This window comes from Gigantopelta aegis, chromosome 15 (assembly GCF_016097555.1).
Source record: "Gigantopelta aegis isolate Gae_Host chromosome 15, Gae_host_genome, whole genome shotgun sequence".
Taxonomy (NCBI): domain Eukaryota; kingdom Metazoa; phylum Mollusca; class Gastropoda; order Neomphalida; family Peltospiridae; genus Gigantopelta; species Gigantopelta aegis.
This window is the reverse complement of record NC_054713.1, coordinates 35,839,221-35,859,125: the sequence shown is the minus strand read 5'-3', so window position 1 is coordinate 35,859,125 and position 19,905 is coordinate 35,839,221. Positions and strand designations below refer to the sequence as shown.

The window sequence follows — 19,905 nt, the reverse complement described above, 5'->3', positions numbered from 1 at the left end:
TTAACAACATTCCTGGTGAATGGCCGTTCTCGACTTTCTTGACATGTTTGTTGGTAACCAAGCAAGATTGTGTGGACCAACAAAGTACTCCTGGTAACCTCAAGGACCTTCTCCACTTTCTTGACAAGTAGTAACCTCCTGGTAACCTAGCTGAAGGATCAGTCTCGACCTTTTTAACAAATGATAACCTCCAGGTAACCTGAAGGACCTGTCTCCACTTTCTTGACATGTGGTAAACTCCTGGTAACCTAGCTGAAGGATCAGTCTCGACCTTCTTAACAAATGATAACCTCCTGGTAACCTGAAGGACCTGTCTCCACTTTCTTGACATGTGGTAAACTCCTGGTAACCTAGCTGAAGGATCAGTCTCGACCTTTTTAACAAATGATAACCTCCTGGTAACCTGGAAGGACCTGTCTCAACTTTCTTGACATGTGGTAAACTCCTGGTAACCTGAAGGACCATTTTCTCGACCTTTTTAACTCCTGGTAATGATAACTGTTCTCCTGGTGATAAACCTGGTAACCTGAAGGACCTGTCTCAACTTTCTTGCCATGTGGTAAACTCCTGGTAACCTGAAGGACCATTTTGACTTTCTTGACATGTGATAACCTCCTGGTAACCTGAACAACTGTTCTAGACTTTCTTGACATGTGATAACCTCCTGGTAACCTGAACAACTGTTCTAGACTTTCTTGACATGTGATAACCTCCTGGTAACCTGAACAACTGTTCTAGACTTTCTTGATATGTGATAACCTCCTGGTAACCTGAACAACTGTTCTAGACTTTCTTGACATGTGATAACCACCTGGTAACCTCAATGACTGTGGTCGGTCTGGAATTGATCCCCATCGGTGGGCCCATTGGGCTATATTTCTTGCTCCAGCCATTGCACCAAAGGCTGTAGTATGTGCTATCCTGTCTGTGGGATGGTGGATAAAAAATCCCTTGTTACTAATGGCAAAATGTAGCAGGTTTCCTCTCTAAGACAATATGTCAAAATTATCAAATGTCTGACATCCAATAGCCAATGATTAATAAAGCAATATGCTCTAGTGGTGTTGTTGAAGAAGAAAAAAATGCATTTACTCTTGGTTCAAGCCAATCAATACTGGGATGCAAATCCTTCCTTAAACCAGAAGAATTAACCCCTGGACCACAGAGTCTACAGATCTGGGGCCTAATTTACAAAGCTCTCTTATGCTCTATTAAACAACACTGCATTGTCATTGCTAGTCTTTTTGCATTGGACTGTGAGATTGCGGCAGTATAGTGAATTGGGCCTTAGGTCATTATTAGCACAAAGCAAAATCTGACACTACACCAATAAGACCGGTTTTGAACTAACTGCAAGAAAAAAAATCAAATGCCACCTAACTTCCCTCCCCAATCCCTGTCACTTGATCTGCCACTAAGTCTGGTAAGCTTCAATGTTCTAACTAAACCAAGAGACTAGTCCTATGAGCCCATTAAGAGGTCGTCCGTTAAAATGTCACTTCCTCTCTGTAGCGCTATGGTGAGCAAGGTGACGTGCTCCTTTAAAACAATCCACGAACCGGTCTTGCGGCCTTCGAGGATTCCCGCTATTATGCCAGGAAATATTGTCTCTTCTTTTAAATTCTCTGGGTGTGGTGAGATTAGCAGATTTCTGGAAAATAGAATTAACAAGCATTCTGAGAGTACTGCTGAAGCAATATATGTTCTGTTACCAATCCCAACAAATTTTAATATCTCCTGATTTCAAGGGCCATAACTGTGTGAAAAATGGTTAAATTGCCATAAAAGTGAAACTTGATCTGTAACAGTACCGGGGTATATAATAAAGCTATACACCAAATTTCAGGTCAGTATCTTCAGACATTACAAATGAAAAATTAGAAAAACAAACTTTCATATCTCTTAAGTTCAAGGGCCATAACTCTGAGAAAAGTTTGTAAATCGTCATGAAAGTCAAACTTTATTTGTATCTGTACATGACAAAGCTATACACAAAGTTTCAGCTTAATATCTAAAGACATCTTGAAAACAAATCCGGAAAACTATTTTTGGGACAGATGGATGGACAGACAGAAAAACAGACAGAAGAATGGAGATGAAACCTATAGTCCCCTTCAGTTGAACCAGGAAGGGACTAAAAAGAACACTTTTGTTATACAGTGAAACCCTCCAAAAGTGAACCAGAATTCGCACAAAACCAGACATTTTTTTGTGAACCCTTTTTAAATAAATATAAATATAGAACACAACCAGTCTAAACAAAATATTCCAAAAAAAAACCCCAGACTTGTATTGTGATTGGTTAATAACATTCTTTTTCAGGGATCAAATGAAAGTAACACCAGGAAAGCTAATTACGTCATTAGAACGTGATGTCATTAGAAAGTGATGTCATCAGCAATTGGAACAGGCGAAGTTGATGATTCAAGGGTCAACAGTTAGATTGTAGCTAGGTATTTTTTTCAAGAAATACTAAATATATAGTTAGTTCCATAGAAAAACCATTCAGTTTACAATGGACATAACCATATGGAGATTTTAGATTTGCAGGTGTTATTGTCTATTTGATGCCCACAAATGTTTCATTTTTAACCTCTTTGGTCTAAAAATGACATTTGCGGGATCAAATATTAACACCTGCAAATCTTAAAACTCCATATGGTTATCTCCTAATTAATACAAGTTCCAAAAAACAGAATAAAAGATTTTTTAGAAAACAATTCTAAAAATGAGTGTGATTTATTTTGAAGTAATAGATTTGACAGTTTCCTAAAAAGTTCTAGTAAAAAAGAATGAGATATCTTAAAAAACAATAATAATATGTAGTAAGATTTATTTTAAATTTAGTAGGTTATAAGATTTCTAGAAAAAAGGATAAGATTTGTACCAAAAGTATATAACCAATTCACATAGTTTTATTTTAAACAGGTGTATGTTAATTTTGACAACAGACTTGTACATTGTTATTCATTTATTAAAAAAAACTAAAAAAGCTTTTGAGACAAACCCTTACCTATATTGAGGGAGACCAGGTAGACCGGTTTCCGAAATAAATGCCCTCGACAGTTCAATAACCTGGTGGTTCAGTCGATGTAAATCAAACTCACTGCAACAAAAAATATATAATGAAAGTTAAATTTTGTTTTGCTTAACAACACCACTAGAACACATTGATTTATTAATCATCGGTTATTGGATGTCAAACATTTGGTAATTCTGACATATAGTCTTAGAGAGGAAACTCTATATTTTTCCATTAGTAGCAAGGGATCTTTTATATGCAGCATCCAACAGACAGGATAGCACATACCATGGCCTTAGATATACCAGTCGTGGTGCACTGGCTGGAACGAGAAATCAATAGCTCAATGACCCCACCAACGGGGATCGATCCAAGACTGACTGTACATCAGACGTGCACTCTACCACTGGGCTACGTCCTGCCTCCAAATGGGGATAGATATTATGACACAGATATCATTCCTCAGACATGCTGCACTGGCTGGAACGAGAAATAGCCCAATGGGAATCGACCCTAAGCTGACTGCTCATCAGGCAAGCATTCTACCACTGGGCTACATGCTGCCACCATATATATATATATATATATACTCTTCAAAAAAAGAAACGCAAAAGGGTACAAATGGGTTATAACTCCGATTTTATGTTTCCTACCGGTTCATGCTTTGTGAATATAAGGTCATTGCATGTCCCAAACACATTCCCACGGTTACATTCGATAAAACGCAGCTACTGTACAATAAAGTTCCAAAATGTGAATATTCGCAAAAACGCAGCCACGTGCAAACCATGTCACCACTGCACTTGCGTTGTCTGCACGTGCAACATGAACACCAACAGTATAAAAGTGCAGGGTGTTCGCTTGCCTGGCCTCTGTATCTGGCCGACAGTTGACAATCCAGGACATGCCACGTCTCAGTGAACCGCAGAGAAACAATGCCATCGGCCGACTAGACGCAGGCGAATCCAGAACGGTCGTTGCCAGGGCATTCCATGTGTCCCCAAGCACCATCTCCAGACTGTGGGACCGTTACCAGCAACATGGATCAACACGTGACCTCCCTAGATCCGGTCGACCACGGGTCACTACCCCCGGGCAGGACCGCTTCATCCGGGTACGCCACCTTCGGGAACGATTGACTACTGCCACCTCCACAGCCGCAGCAATACCAGGTTTGCGCAGGATATCCGACCAGACCGTACGCAACCGCCTACGTGAGGTAGGAATTCGTGCCAGACGTCCAGTTTCGAGGTGTCATCTTAACACCACAACACCGTCGACTCCGACTGCAGTGGTGCCAGATTCATCGACAATGGCCTCAACTGCGATGGAGACAGGTGTGGTTCAGTGACGAGTCCCGATTTCTGCTCCGACGTCATGATGGAAGATGTCGCGTGTATAGGCGTCGTGGTGAACGTTATGCGGCAAACTGCGTGCAGGAAGTGGATAGATTCGGCGGGGGTAGTGTCATGGTGTGGGCAGCCATCTCACACACTGGCAGAACTGACCTGGTCCACGTGCAGGGCAAGCTGAATGCACAGGGCTACATTGACCAGATCCTCCGGCCACACATCGTTCCAGTTATGGCCAACGCCAACGCAGTGTTCCAACATGACAACGCCAGGTCTCACACAGCACGTCTCACAACGGCTTTCCTACAGAACAACAACATTAATGTCCTTCCTTGGCCATCGATATCACCGGATTTGAACCCAATTGAGCATCTATGGGACGAGTTGGACCGACGCCTCCGACAGCGACAACCACAGCCCCAGACCCTGCCCGAGCTGGCAGCAGCCTTGCAGGCCGAGTGGGCCACCATCCCCCGGGACGTCATCCGTACTCTGGTTGCTTCAATGGGCAGGCGGTGCCAGGCAGTTGTCAACACACGCGGAGGCCACACCCGGTATTGACTCCAGATGACCTTGACCTTGGTGGTGTGTCCTATCACTTACTCACAATGGACTAGAGTGAATTGTGAACAATCCTGCAACATTTGGTAATTATCGGACTCACCATTCAATAATTAAATCAATTCTCCAAATGTTACTACAATGTGGTTTTGCGTTTCTTCTTTTGAAGAGTATATAATAATTCAAGTTACTAATAATATGTGAAGTGGGTGGGTGGGGTGGGTAATTTTTGGTATATGCTTCCATTAGAGAACTGTTCAAGCACGCCTGTCGTGGGCACAACCTCTGACTTCGCCAGAGTTCTGTCCATGACAAGGTATGTGAAGTGGCCATAACATCAATTTATATGTAGCTGAAATTGTAAAGTGATGTAACATAGATATTTGGGAATTTCCATCTCAACGCTCCTGACCCAAAATGTGGGATTTATAGAAGCAATGAAAGAAAGAAAGAAAGAAATGTTTTATTTAACGACGCACTCAACACATTGTATTTACGGTTATATGGCATCCGACATATGGTTAAGGACCACACAGATATAGAGAGAGGAAACCCGCTGTCGCCACTTCATAAGCTACTCTTTTCGATTAGCAGCAAGGGATCTTTTATATGCACCATCCCACAGTCGTGGTGCACTGGCTGGAATGAGAAATAGCCCAATGTACCCACCGACGGGGATCGATCTCACACCGACCACACATCGAGCAAGCGCTGTACCACTGGGCTACGTCTCGCCCCTATAGGGCAATGAGACATGCTGAATTTGCAGCCTGTTAAACTGTTACGGATAGAGGGCATCATGAATGTGCATTAAAAACTGTAGACAAGAAAGATGAGTCTGTAAATTGATGACGCTGATAACCTTAATGGACAGTTAATGCTTGAATCATTATTGAAGGGGCGGGACGTAGCCCAGTGGTACAGCACTCGCCTGATGCGCAGTCAGTCTAGCAGCAATCCTTCTCAATGGACCCATTGGGATATTTCTCGTTCCAGCCAGTGCACCACGGCTGGTATATCAAAGACCATGGTATGTGCTATCCTGTTTGTTGGATGGTACATACAAAAGATCCTTTGCTACTAATGGAAAAATATAGCGGTTTTTCTTGCTAAGACCGTATTTAAATATCACCAAATGTTTAATATCCAATAGCTGATGATTAATAAATTAATGTGCTCTAGTGGTGTTGTTAAACAAAAAAATAATCTTCTTTTTTTCATAATTATTGAAAATATTTAATTTCAATGCACAAAAAACAAGAAATATTACTCACCTAATTTTATTTTTATTCAGTGAATAGTAGCTTTTAGCAAACCATTTGACAGACGCTGTGAAATCACTGACTGCCGAGAATAAATGGGAACCGGCTGCAAAAGAGATAATGATAGATATAAACACAGGGAATCAGCAAACATATTTAATATCAAAATATAATACACACCAGCTTGTGAGAATATCATTCGTCATTTTTTATAACACATATCAATAACACACATACATGTGACAACAATTTATAGACATTTGATTGGCTGCTCCAAGGTGATGGCCAGATTGCCATTTCCATATCATCCAATGAAAAAAAAAGCACAATTGAAATTGATCACTCTGTGATGTACAAGTTAACCTGAAATTAATTTGTGTGTAAAGCACAAGTTAGGGCCATAAATAGGTTTTAGTTAGAATAGATGTTTATATATATTTTAAAACCAGGTTTTTTTTAGAATATGTAAGAAATAGAATACTACATTCATGTCCATTAGATACCATTTATCTTACAACTCGTTTAAAAATTATTCAACTCACTTTTGGTCATTAGATATATGTTTTAAAACAAAGAATGGCTGTTGTAATGTAGTATTCTCTACATAATACACTAGTTTCAATTGCATTACAGTTACCAGCATAATACGGTACAGTGGCAGATCCAGAAAATCTATTTAAGGTGGGGGGGGGGGGGGGGGGTGCGTCAATAACATGAGGCAGAATGCCAAGGGAACTTTGAGGGGAGGTTTGGAGGAGGATGGTAAAAAATAAAAATTAATATGTAATAAAATTTTAACTGTCACAAAATTTTGGGGGGGCCCTAGATCTGCCTCTGCAGTATTTTACGCCTTCAGTTTAAAACATCTATACCAAGAAAAACAAGCATTCTGAGAGTACTGCTAAAGCAATACATGTACTCTACAAGGCCCAAAAGTTTTTCTTATTTCCCTAATTCAAGGGCCAGGTTTCGAACCTGCAGCCTTATGCATTGATTGTTGTTTGTTAGAATGATATGCTTTTACCACTAGATCAAATGAACATGTATTTTAAGTATTATAAACCTGACAGGAATCAATCCAAAATGAGCTGATTATAAAATTGGAAACAGAATGAAATGGCTGGTGTCTTCAACATTGCAGATAATTAATAATTGACTTCTTCATTGTGCCTACTTCAGTTTATGCCCTGTGTAGTAGAATAACTATGGTTAGTCCAATGAGTTACTTCCCTTTACACTCTTTTTCTTTCTGAAACCAGTTAAATCCTGTATACCTACATGTGGCCTCAGACCACAATTAATTTCGCTATATGTTTCTATATAGCCTTAGTGGCTATAACATTTTTATTAATATCAGCAGGCCCGTGAAGTTTTGTATGTACCTTTGCCTGCATGGGGGACACATACCCTGAAAAGGACAACCCCTGTTGTCCAGCTCTTTCTCCCAGCATATTGGTTTAAACAGACACACCCTCTAAACCAGGCCGGAGTACACCCATTTTACACAAAAAGCACTACTTTTGCATGGGCCGGAATTACCACAAACAAGTCTTCAATGTCAGCAAGTTACACATGTTTACAAACTACATGCTATCCCCTGTCACTTCAGTCAAACAGTTGCCACTTCATAGCTGTCTGCCATGAAATAATCACAGTCAAACAGCAGACTACTTGCACGGTGAAACTTCCGGATTTTGGACAACCAAATGGGAAGATAACTGTAATCTGAGGCCTATCAGTCCATTTTTCCCCCTAAAAACTGGCCCACACTAATGCATTCCAATGATATGCATATTAAAGCAATGCTCGGTAAGTATCGGTATGTCACCTTTAAACTGAGAGTATACAGAGGCTGTGTTAAAACACCTACCACAGTGCCTTGCCATGGCCAATTTTAGCAATGGAAACTTGAGGGACACCAACTTCAAAATGTAATAACTTTATCAAATTTTGGAATTTCTTCATACAATGAGCAGCTATTTTTTCTTCTACATATGTTCTATCTGCACAGTGTTGTCTTGGAAAGATTTTGAAATATTTAAAGGAAAAAAAATGAATCATTAGATTTTACTTCATTTTTAATTAAATATTAAACTTAAATTTAAATTTTTGAGAAACAAAAAAATCTAAAACTGTAAAATTTTGCATTTTAGATATGATAAGTGGAGGCTTAGTAAAGATATGGTGACTGAATTCATGATACATTATTAGAAATGTGTCAGAGGGATGGTGAAAGTCACAAAATTGGGGCCATTTGCAACAAATGTTTACACACTAATTTCAGGGAAAATTAGACATGATAGGCCTCATATTCAATTTTGACCTGCTGTATTTACTTAATCTACATCATTTACTGTATTAGACATGTAGCCACTTTGTAAAAGGCAAAACAGTCCATATAAATGCATATTAATATGAATATGCCCTACAGATATTACTTAGGTATACACCATAATATTTTTTTTTGTTGACAACTTTGAAAATGAAGATTTTGTTACAAAATGCTGATATAAATCCTACCAAGAGGTACTTGCACCATATTTTTCAGTTTCCAGTGATAACTGTTAACAAGTGTAGTCATGTGCCAGTGTCTGGGATACCTCAGTGTAGTATTTCTTGATTGGAAGGATGTTTGTAGTAATGACCACTGAATATGCATTATGGATTACTCTGCCATATGTATTACAAGCCAAATGTTAACCTTTTTGGCACATTTTCTGCAATAAACTTGACAAGTATACCAGCATCTGATTACTGAACACAATAAATACATTCAGACAGCATAGAATATTAGCCTATTAGATTTTCTAAGGATAAAAGACCATTTTTGAAAAATGACTGAAGTGTGTAATTTACATAAATGTAGGTGAAATGTATTATTAGAGTACTTAATCTTGTTAAAAACTGTATACTATTTATTTAAAGTGTTTAATTACATTTAGTAGTGATATATTCATTATATTTAGATCTTCTGTCCAATTGCAATAATTGAGAACTCATTAAAATTCAATATGTAAAAAAAATTAAAATCACAATATTGACTAACAAAATCCAACTTTTGCTCTTTTTTACCAAATTATTAGCTCAAAACTGTTAAAAAATATTGCAACAACCTTTAGTAACATCAGAGGTCATTTTTATGCTATTTTGGAGGATACTGAAATTTAAAGTTGAAAATTTTAATTTTAATTTTTAATAAATTCAAAAAAAATGTTTTTTTAATTTAATAAAATATTTAGAAAATAAATAAATTAGTTTTCATATTCCTTGTGGTATGCACAATCAGTCTGTGTAATTTCACCTCTCTGGTTATAATACTTTCATCAGAATCAAGCATTTAACCGGTGTAATGTGTGAACTATATCAGGCCTCAGACCACAATTAATTTCGCTATATGTTTCTATATAGCCTTAGTGGCTATAACATTTTTATTAATATCAGCAGGCCCGTGAAGTTTTGTATGTACCTTTGCCTGCATGGGGGACACATACCCTGAAAAGGACAACCCCTGTTGTCCAGCTCTTTCTCCCAGCATATTGGTTTAAACAGACACACCCTCTAAACCAGGCCGGAGTACACCCATTTTACACAAAAAGCACTACTTTTGCATGGGCCGGAATTACCACAAACAAGTCTTCAATGTCAGCAAGTTACACATGTTTACAAACTACATGCTATCCCCTGTCACTTCAGTCAAACAGTTGCCACTTCATAGCTGTCTGCCATGAAATAATCACAGTCAAACAGCAGACTACTTGCGCGGTGAAACTTCCGGATTTTGGACAACCAAATGGGAAGATAACTGTAATCTGAGGCCATGTAGCTGCCATTTGCATAAATGGATGGAATGTTTCCTAAATTGGACTAATACAGCATAGCGAAATCACGAGAAGCAAAGAGGCAGCTAATTGTTAGCAGCAAAGAAATTGAAGAGAACCATTTTGGAGGAATTTACACAAAATGGCTACTTTTTATTTATACAACTGAAAAAGGTATAGACATGTATTTTGTGGATTTAAATATTTAATAAAAACTAAATATTTTACTTTTATGACTAATATTGAAAAGGATGTTGTTTTGTCTCAGTGTTAACAATTCTAGACATATGGATGAATAAACAATAGAACTTGAATATAGATTAAATTGTGGGTGTGAGAAAAGATATTGTGGGTATTTCTTAATCACTGATCATTAAAAAGAATCCCAACATTCTATATCCCTCTGAACACACAATACAACATGTACAAAACTGTTCAATTACAAACCTAACGTTATGCCGGCATTTTGAAAATCTGTCTCGTACTGTTTGAGATTTTTCGAGCCCTGTTCTAACAAGGGGATGTAGTTGGTGATGTTGAGAGGCAGAATTGCGCTGTCGGCAAGCTGTAGCACCATGTCCGTGACGATCTGCGTCAACGCCATGGTGTAGTTGTAGTCGTGGTCGATGTATTTGCTGAAGTAGTCCATGGTGTCCTCCAAGGTGCTGTACACAGGGTACGTCGGCAGGTTGGGGTATTTCTACAAAACAAAAAGAACCATCATGAATTAAAACAGGTGTTTAATGACAACTCAGCATATTTTAAAACAATGACTATACTTCCCTTTGCAGGACAGGGCTTTAGACTGCATCAAAGACGAGGCAATAAAAATAATGACGCCCAAATTAACTACAAACATGCTGACCTCGAAACATTTCCCCTCAAAATCACTGAAATGTTAGGTTTAATTACATTAAAGGGACATACAATAGTTTTTAAACACTAAGGTATATTTTTGACCATTATAGCCATTTTTGATAACTGAAATCATACATTACTTGGATTTTATGGTTTAGATGATCAATTTCCGTACATTCGAAGTGTTTTCGGTCATCCTGGTGGTTTTAATATCACAAAATGCATTTCTCATATTTTAAAAAAACACAACTACATCTGAGAAGAAACAGTTATGGAGTCGAGTTTTAGTCCTTTTTTAGAGGGTATTTCACCATTTCAAAGTCACAGACTCATGCTTCACTCAATTGTAAGTTTATCCAAATGTGTTACAGGTTTGTAGATTAACTAAACGTAGTGTTAATTTTCACGGGTTGAAACTAGGGTCTGTCCCTTTAACTAAACTTAGTGTTAATTTTTACGGATTGAAACTAGGGTCTGTCCCTTTAACTAAACTTAGTGTTAATTTTCACAGGTTGAAACTAGGGTCTGTCTCTTTAACTAAACTTAGTGTTAATTTTTACGGATTGAAACTAGGGTCTGTCCCTTTAACTAAACTTAGTGTTAATTTTCACAGGTTGAAACTAGGGTCTGTCTCTTTAACTAAACTTAGTGTTAATTTTTACAGGTTGAAACTAGGGTCTGTCCCTTTAACTAAACATAGTGTTAATTTTCACGGGTTGAAACTAGGGTCTGTCCCTTTAACATAACTTGCAAAACAATTTTGTTTTGTTCAACACCACCACTAGAGCACATTGATTTATTAATCATCGGCTATTGGATGTCACCTATCATTTGTTAATTTTGACATACAGTCTTAGAGAGGAAACACACTACATTTTTCCATTAGTAGTAAGGGATCTTTTATATGCACCATCCAACAAACAGGACAGCACATACCATGGACTGTGATATACCAGTTGTGATGCACTGGTTGGAACAAGAAATAGCCCAATGGGCCCACTGATAGGTATTGATCCTAGACTGACCGCACATCAAGTGAACACTTTACCACTGGGCTACGTCCTACCTCATAAACAAGAAGAAAGGAAGGAAATGTTTTATTTGATAACGCACTCAACACATTTTATTTAAGGTTATATGGTGTTGGACATCTGGTTAAGGACCACACAGATATTGAGAGAGAATTAAACCCGCTGTCGTCACTTCATGGGCTACTCTTTTTGATTAGCAGCAACCGATCTTTTATATGCACCATCCCACAGACAGGGTAGTACACACGAAGGCCTTTGTTACACCAGTTGTTTAGCACTGGCTGGAACAAGAAACAGCCCAATAGATCCACTGACGGGGATCGATCCTAGACCGACCATGCATCAAGCGAGCACTTCACCACTGGGCTACGTCCCGCCCCATCAACAAGAGAAAGACAGCGTAACAGCGTAAGCAGTGAAGTCTCGGAATCGGAATCGGAATCCTATTAACGTGCCCCTATCCAAAAAGGTTCAGGCACGCCCACTACGGACTTAGCCTCTGACATCGCCAGTGACCAACTCCGGAGCTGGGGGGTGAAGAAGAAGAATACCTTTATGTTGTAGGTGAAAGCTGGAGACATGGATGGTACTCCGAGGTGGTGGATGAACGGAGAGTGGTCGCTGTCACCACACAAACCCTGTATCCTGCAAGTAAAGAGAGCTCTAGTTAAAGACTTGTTACATAGCCGTAGTTTTATACACTTTGACCTTATATTGAACAATACTCTCTCATGGAAAGAAACATGTTTAAGTAGTTAATTTTGTTTTCAGTTAATTATGAATGTGTGGATGGATGGACAAATGCTTCGATTGGGTTTAGATTTGATGGATGGATAAATAGATAGATGAAGGTATGGATGGAGGGACAGAGGGAGGGAATATATGGATGGATGAATGGATGTATGTGTGGATAGGATGAATGGACAGATAGAATGTCTCTATGGATGGATGAATCGACTGAATAATGAATGGATGTACAGATGATCAGATACATGATTGAAAAGGGATGGAATGGCTGGTTGAGGGGATAAATGGATGGATGGATGGACGGATAGGATAGATAGATGGATCAACAAATGAAAGAATAAATGAAAAATTGTCATAACAAACATTCTACATTTTTAAATACATAAAAACCCACTGAGCCCTACTAACCAAGGTTTGTCCGCTGACTCGGGGTCAGGGATGTTTTGGAGCCATTGGTCATACACGGGACTTCCCCAGAGGTCAACGCGCCGGGTCGCGTTGTAGATGACGTCATGCAGGGACGGACTCGACTGGGCAAAGAAGCTGTAGTTTCCTGTGAAGGAGACAAACGTGATACACACAATAAACATAAAAAGAAAAGAAACGTTTGTTTAATGACACCCCAGCACATTGTTTAATCAGTGGCTGTTAGGAAAGGAACGTTTGTTTAATGACACCTCAGCACATTATTTAATGAGTGACTGTTAGGAAAGCAATATTTGTTTGATGACACCCCAGCACATTGTTTAATCAGAGGCTATTAGGAAAGAAATAAATTATCAAGACCCCCAGCACATTGTTTAAGCAGTATCTATTAGGGGGCCAGGCGCAGTGAAACTCTTCCGAACTGGAGACCAATGGGACAAAGTAAAAGTCCTGTTTAATGAGGTGTCCATTTAGAGAGGTCATGTTCTGTACTGATATTAATTTTATAAAGAGAACGTGAAAAATATCAGGCTTGTGATAAATTTGGTTTACGGAGGGTCCAGTGTTGAGAGGTTTCAGTGTAACATCCAATCGTATCTCACCTCGGATTGCAGCATCCAGATTAATGTAGGCTACAACACCTCCAGACAGCTGCTTCTCATATTCCTGTAACAGACAGACAGACGGTCAGACAGATGGTCAGACCAGCATCAGACAACACACCACAACACAACACAACACAACACAACAACACACAACAACACACAACACAACACAACACAATCAGACAAGCACTATGCAGTATACAACACAATAGTCAGTCTGTGTGTGATTCATATACAAGTTATTTCTCATATTTCTGAGACAGGCAGGTGGGCAGGCAAGCAGGGGGGCATGTGGTAGGAGGGAGGGCAGATAGGCAGGCAAACTGACAGACAGACAAACAGACAGAGTGAGTCGGTCTGACATACAATCAGTCAAACAGACAGACAGAGACACAGAGAGAGAGAGAGAGAGAGAGAGAGAGAGAGAGAGAGAGAGAGAGAGAGAGAGAGAGAGAGAGAGAGGGAGGGAGAGAGAGAGGAAGGGGGGAGAGGGAGAGAGATTCAGTCAGACAGACAGACAGACAGACAGACAATGTATTACCCAGTTTTGAATGTTTGTAAAAAATGTGTTTCAACCATTTTTGTTTTTATTCAAAGAGGCTGTTTTGCCCAATTTAATACAAACCATCAAAGTTAATAAAATAACATATAAAATAATTACCTGAATCCATTCAAATGTTCCAATATGTCCGAATTTGGATGCATCCCAGATAGCAAAAATAATACTACGTCTTGGTCTCCAACCTTCTGAAATATTCAAAATAATGATTATATTAAAAATTATTAAAATCTTCAATCAGAAGTGTTATAAATCTAAAAAGGGAAATATTTAATATGTCTTAGATGATAAATACAGAGGCAGACATTTTTGGGATATATTTTTTCCTGGGTAGCATGACTCGAAACCCCCCACCCCCCCCTAAAAATTGCACTTGCACAGTGTAGATCCCCTACTCAATTACCTGCACTTGTGCCTGAGCTTACAATAAACATATGAGCCTGCAAAGTTCATGGGAACTAAGAGTAATATTCTCACCAGGGCTCGAAACGGTCTGTGGCCAGGTTGCCAAATGCGACCAATGTCCTGTTTGGGCGACTTAAATATTAAAATTTAAAAAAAAATATATATATATATATATTATCTTCTTTAGAGCTATAACAAATGAGCCACTATTAATATTTGTATTCCACATTACAATCTTGCTCGTGGTTCGCTTACCATAATTTGCCGACATGCATTATTATTTTTTGGGCCACATATTTTTTTTGGAGAGTTTCGAACCCTGATTCTCACCTAAGCGTATCTGATCGGAGAAGGTTCTTGCGACGTCCATGATGACGGAGAAGCCGGTGCCAGCGTCGATCGCACCTTGCGTCCAGGTGTCGATGTGAGCTCCCACGATTACGTACTGATCTGAAACCCGAAACGAAAACACAGTCAAACCTGTGGTAACCAGTACTGAAGTAAGATTTATGAAGTGGCATTTTAGGACAGGTGGCTGCTTAGCAGAGGTCAGTTTCTACTAGGATAGATGATTTGGGAGAATAAAAATGTGGTCTCTTAAGACAAGTGGCTGCTTAATCCAGGTCAGGTTATACTGTATTACAGTGGCGTAGCGTGCTGGCTGGCAACCCATGCTACACCAATGCTATATTAGATGATTTAAGACAATAAAAATGTGGCCTTTTAACATAGGCCACTGAAGCGAGATTTATAAAGTGGCATTTTAAGACCGGTGGCTGCTTTATACAGGTCAGTTTCTACTATAATAGATGATTTGGGAGAATAAAAATGTGGCCTCTTAAGACAAGTGGCTGCTTAATACAGGTTAGTTTATACTATATTAGATGATTTGGGAGAATAAAAATGTGGTCTCTTAAGACAAGTGGCTGTTTAATACAGGTCAGTTTCTACTGTATTAGATGATCTGGGAGAATGAAAATGTGGCCTCTTAACACAAGTGGCTGCTTAATACAGGTTAGTGTATACCATGTAAACTCATGAGTATATTCTGTGATGTGACTGGTTAATACCACACTGTTTTCCAGACAACAAATAGACAATTACACCCACAAAGCAAGAAAACTAGTATAACAAAAACTGTGGTATGTACTATCTTGTCTGTGGAATGGTGCACATAAAAGATATTTGGCTGCTAATCAAAAAGAGTAACTCATGGAGTGATAGCAGTAGGTATCATGTCATTTTCTGTGTGGTTTTAACCAGATGCCCTAAAATTGTGTTGAATGAATTGTTAAATAAAACATTTTCATCCTTTGTTAATTTCAAGCCCTGACGAACTTACCTTCTTCATACTTTCCCCGAATGGAAGCCACAATGTTGTGAACATCTCGTCTCACCAACTCATTAGTCACTTTTAACCTCACTTTACTGAAAACATAGTTAAAAAATATACTTTCAGATATATAAACAAAGACACTTTTAACCTCACTTTACTGAAAACATAGTTAAAAAATATACTTTCAGATATATAAACAAAGACACTTTTAACCTCACTTTACTGAAAACATAGTTTAAAATATACTTTCAGACAAATACACAAAGACACTTTTAACCTCACTTTACTGAAAACATAGTTTAAAATATATACTTTCAGATGTATAAACAAATTTAAAACACCTTTAACCTCACTCTATTGAAAACATAGTTAAAAGATATATTTTTATATAAACAGTCACTTTTAACTTCACTTTACTGAAAACGTAGTTAAAAGATATACTTTTTATAAATACACATGTATATGTAGTCACTTTTAACCTCACTTTACTGAGAATTTAAAAAAAAACAAAAAAACTTTAATACAAACAGCCACTTTTAACCTCACTTAATTCAAATAATTATAAAATATATCCTCTTATATAAACAAAGTAGCTTTTAAACTTACATACATGTATCCTACTGAAAATGTAATAATAAAATTTATGTTGTTAGTAAAATACTAACATTTTTAGTAATTTTTAACCTCACCTTACTGAAAATATAATCAATAAATTATATATAGGGAATAACTGGTTACTGTCTTAATATAATGGCTTTATCCTGTGAAGGTTAGAATGGCAAATGCAGCGAGGCTCTGCCATTCGACCTGAGCAGGATAAAGCCGATATCTTAAGACAGTAACCAGTTATTTCTTTCATCCTGCAATCCTACGGGAATAGTCGGAAAATAATTATTTATTCCAGTTTTGTGTACGCAAATAGAGTATCGTTAACCTAGCAAGGCTTTTGCCATATGACGTCATTCTTTGTAAGATGCTAGCTACATTCTATCACATTTATAAATAAATATCCAAGTTTTTTATTGCTATCGCAAAACTAAAAGTTATTTGTATTTACTGTACTTAAAACAAATGATGTAAAGAGTCTGAAATACTCAAGTCGAGTCGAGTCGAGTTGGGCTTATGTCACGTGACCTATATTTTTGGTCAGTGACCGAAAATATAGAGATTTATCTAGTCATCATATCTTGCGGGATAAAAGTTTATATGCATATCGTGATTTAAAAAACCAAAAACCGTTATATATTCTCACTTTTAATGTTTTACTGATACTAAGATAAAATTGTATTCTTTTAAATACAAAGTCACTTTTAAGTCTGAAAATACCGTAAGAAACAGTCTCTTAAAATATATGTACTCTCAGTGTTATTTTACTAAAAAAAAATATAATTGCATTTATACATAAAGAATTAATAAATAACAAATTAGACGAAAACATTTTATAATAGAAAGCAAAGAAAAACCTGAAGAAGAAAGAAGGAAAGGATATCACGTGACCGAAGACGGGAAAGTGCCAGGTTTTCTAACGGAAAATAATATGAGATACATAATAAAAACCAAACAGATTATAAGTGCGCCTATTATGTAGTTATGGGTTTGAAATATTTTGAAACTGGACACTGCATTTTCATGTATTTTGACAAATTTTAAACATCAATTTAAAACAGTTTTCCTGCTATTTAATCTTTCTGAATTTTTTTTTATAAATGTATCCATTTATTTCCAAGATTTTAGGGTATGTAATTTTACCCTTTGTACCATTTGGCAGAAACCCTGAGTGCCATAAGTCAGAGGTCAGAGGTCAGAGGTCAGGTTATACATGTATATATATGAAAAGACAAGACTGAACTAGATGGTCTCTCTACACACTTACTAAGATGTTCTTGGTTCCAAATAACCTGGTCCTGTATTGTAGGTTATGTTCATACCACCAACCCAGTTACTGGGTGTCGTCACACCATCCATGTGTCTGTCAATATAACAAACGTTTCATTACAAGAAGTGGAGGAATTTACTACCAAACAATCAAACATGGCTACGTTCTCTATTACAACGTGGCTACCTTCTTTATTTCAAAAAAAATAAAATGCTGGGTTCTTTTGTTTGTTTGACAAGATGAAAGAAAAGTAAACTTTTGAGAAAATATAACAGTATAATGTTGATTAACCTCTGAACTTATAAACTTCCAAATTCCAGATTTATTAATAAAAATATGAATTCTGTTGTATAGTACATATTTCAACACAATAATACCTCGAGGCATATTAAAGTCACTCTGTTTAACCAAGGAAAAAATATGTCCAGAAATATATTTTTAATGATCTTTTTCCCCCCTCTGATACCCCTAGAAAAAAATAGCTCTTGTAATAGTTGAGTAGTGCCATTTTAATTTGTTTTATTACATACCTATTCAAACCGTGTGTTAAATTTATCTTGTATCACACATGTGCAATCTGGACCAGAACTTGTAAATGGGAATTTCCTTTTTATTTTTACTGGAGTTAGTGCCATTTTGTTACTGACGTCATGTATGATTTACAAATTATGTCACATCGTATTTGAAGCATTACACAAAATTGCCGCAGAGTATAATTCTTAACGTCAAGTAAATCCATGAAAGGAGGAATGATCATAGATTTAAGAAAGTGTATTTATGACATTAAAGTAAAAATTGATTTGTAAAAAGTAAAAAAAGGTATGTAATAAATATCGAACCTCACATACATTGTTTTCGTTTCCTATTTATTGCACTCATTTATTTTGCGCAAGAACATACCACTCGACCGCTATGCAGTCTCATGGTACATATATATATTCTTGCGCAAAATAAAACTTGTCCTTTCCTGTCCTGCCGAGGCCGGTACCTGTGCCCAAGATAGGCGTGCGCTACAACAGCTTACTCTGAATGTGCACATTAATCACCAGTTCCATTTCCAGATAAAACTCGTGCAATAAATATGAAGCGAAAACAACGTATGTGAAGATCTGTATATTTATAGTACATCAATGTATTTTTAATTTTACTCACGCCATTAACGTCTCTGCATCGCTGTAACTCACAGGAAGTACGGGAATTGTGGGAAGACTTGAGTTGCTATCGGCGATGTGATGTACCCCATCTGCAGTGATATTAAAAGGCATTTTAGCAAGGAAGGAAGGAAATGTTTTATTTAACGATGCACTCAGCACATTTTATTTATGGTTATATGGCGTCAGATATATGGTTAAGGACCACACAGACATTGAGAGAGGAAACCCACTGTCACTACTTCATGGGCTACTCTTTTTTGATTAGCAGCAAGGGATCTTTTATATGAACCATTCCACAGATGGGATAGTACATACATGTACCACGGCCTTTGTTACACCAGTTGTAGAGCACTGGTTGGAACGAGAAATAGCCCAATGGGGCCACCGGCGGGGATCGATCCTGGACTGACCGCACATCAAGTGAACACTTTACCACTGGGCTGCGTCCCGCCCCCTCATTTTAGCAAGATGCAAGACATCATAAGAACTGATTTAACCACTATGTTACAAAAACCTCTAAATTCACACTTTAAATTCAATACATACTGAATGACAAAAGAAATGCATATATTAAAAAAAATTGATGATACAATTAGTTCAATAAATAAACTATCAAGTGGGCTTAAACTGTTCACAAAACATTGATGAATTCAAGTGGATTCAAATTGAATATTTTAAGTAAAATTAAAGAAAACTAATATTTCTGGGTTTTTTTGTTGGTGTTCAGTAGATAAGAAGGGATAGTAAGAAAGAAAGAACTTTTGTTTACGCAAATCTCAACACATTTTAAGTATAGGTTAGAAGGCTCTGCCCTTCTTATTTCTGAAGAAATGTCTTAAGCCTTCTAACCAATTTAGACGGCATTTCATAGGTTCATTACATGATATGGGTGG

General features: G+C 37.6%; 1 protein-coding gene across 2 annotated transcripts in view; it reads right to left on the bottom strand.

The window, feature by feature from the left end:
- Nucleotides 1-969: 969 nt before the first annotated feature.
- The window catches only part of LOC121390370 (putative N-acetylated-alpha-linked acidic dipeptidase), a 206,672-nt gene continuing 187,736 nt past the window's right edge, over nucleotides 970-19,905 (bottom strand). For both annotated transcript variants that reach the window (XM_041522167.1, XM_041522166.1), the window contains 12 exons: nucleotides 19,011-19,101; nucleotides 17,856-17,951; nucleotides 15,989-16,074; nucleotides 14,977-15,096; nucleotides 14,344-14,429; nucleotides 13,680-13,743; nucleotides 13,060-13,204; nucleotides 12,456-12,549; nucleotides 10,463-10,715; nucleotides 6,210-6,303; nucleotides 3,014-3,106; nucleotides 970-1,651 (listed from right to left, as the gene is read on the bottom strand). In XM_041522167.1, the coding sequence (XP_041378101.1) occupies nucleotides 1,462-1,651; nucleotides 3,014-3,106; nucleotides 6,210-6,303; nucleotides 10,463-10,715; nucleotides 12,456-12,549; nucleotides 13,060-13,204; nucleotides 13,680-13,743; nucleotides 14,344-14,429; nucleotides 14,977-15,096; nucleotides 15,989-16,074; nucleotides 17,856-17,951; nucleotides 19,011-19,101 (1,412 nt within the window). In that variant the 3' untranslated portion in view covers nucleotides 970-1,461. The remainder of the gene's footprint in view (nucleotides 1,652-3,013; nucleotides 3,107-6,209; nucleotides 6,304-10,462; nucleotides 10,716-12,455; nucleotides 12,550-13,059; nucleotides 13,205-13,679; nucleotides 13,744-14,343; nucleotides 14,430-14,976; nucleotides 15,097-15,988; nucleotides 16,075-17,855; nucleotides 17,952-19,010; nucleotides 19,102-19,905) is intronic.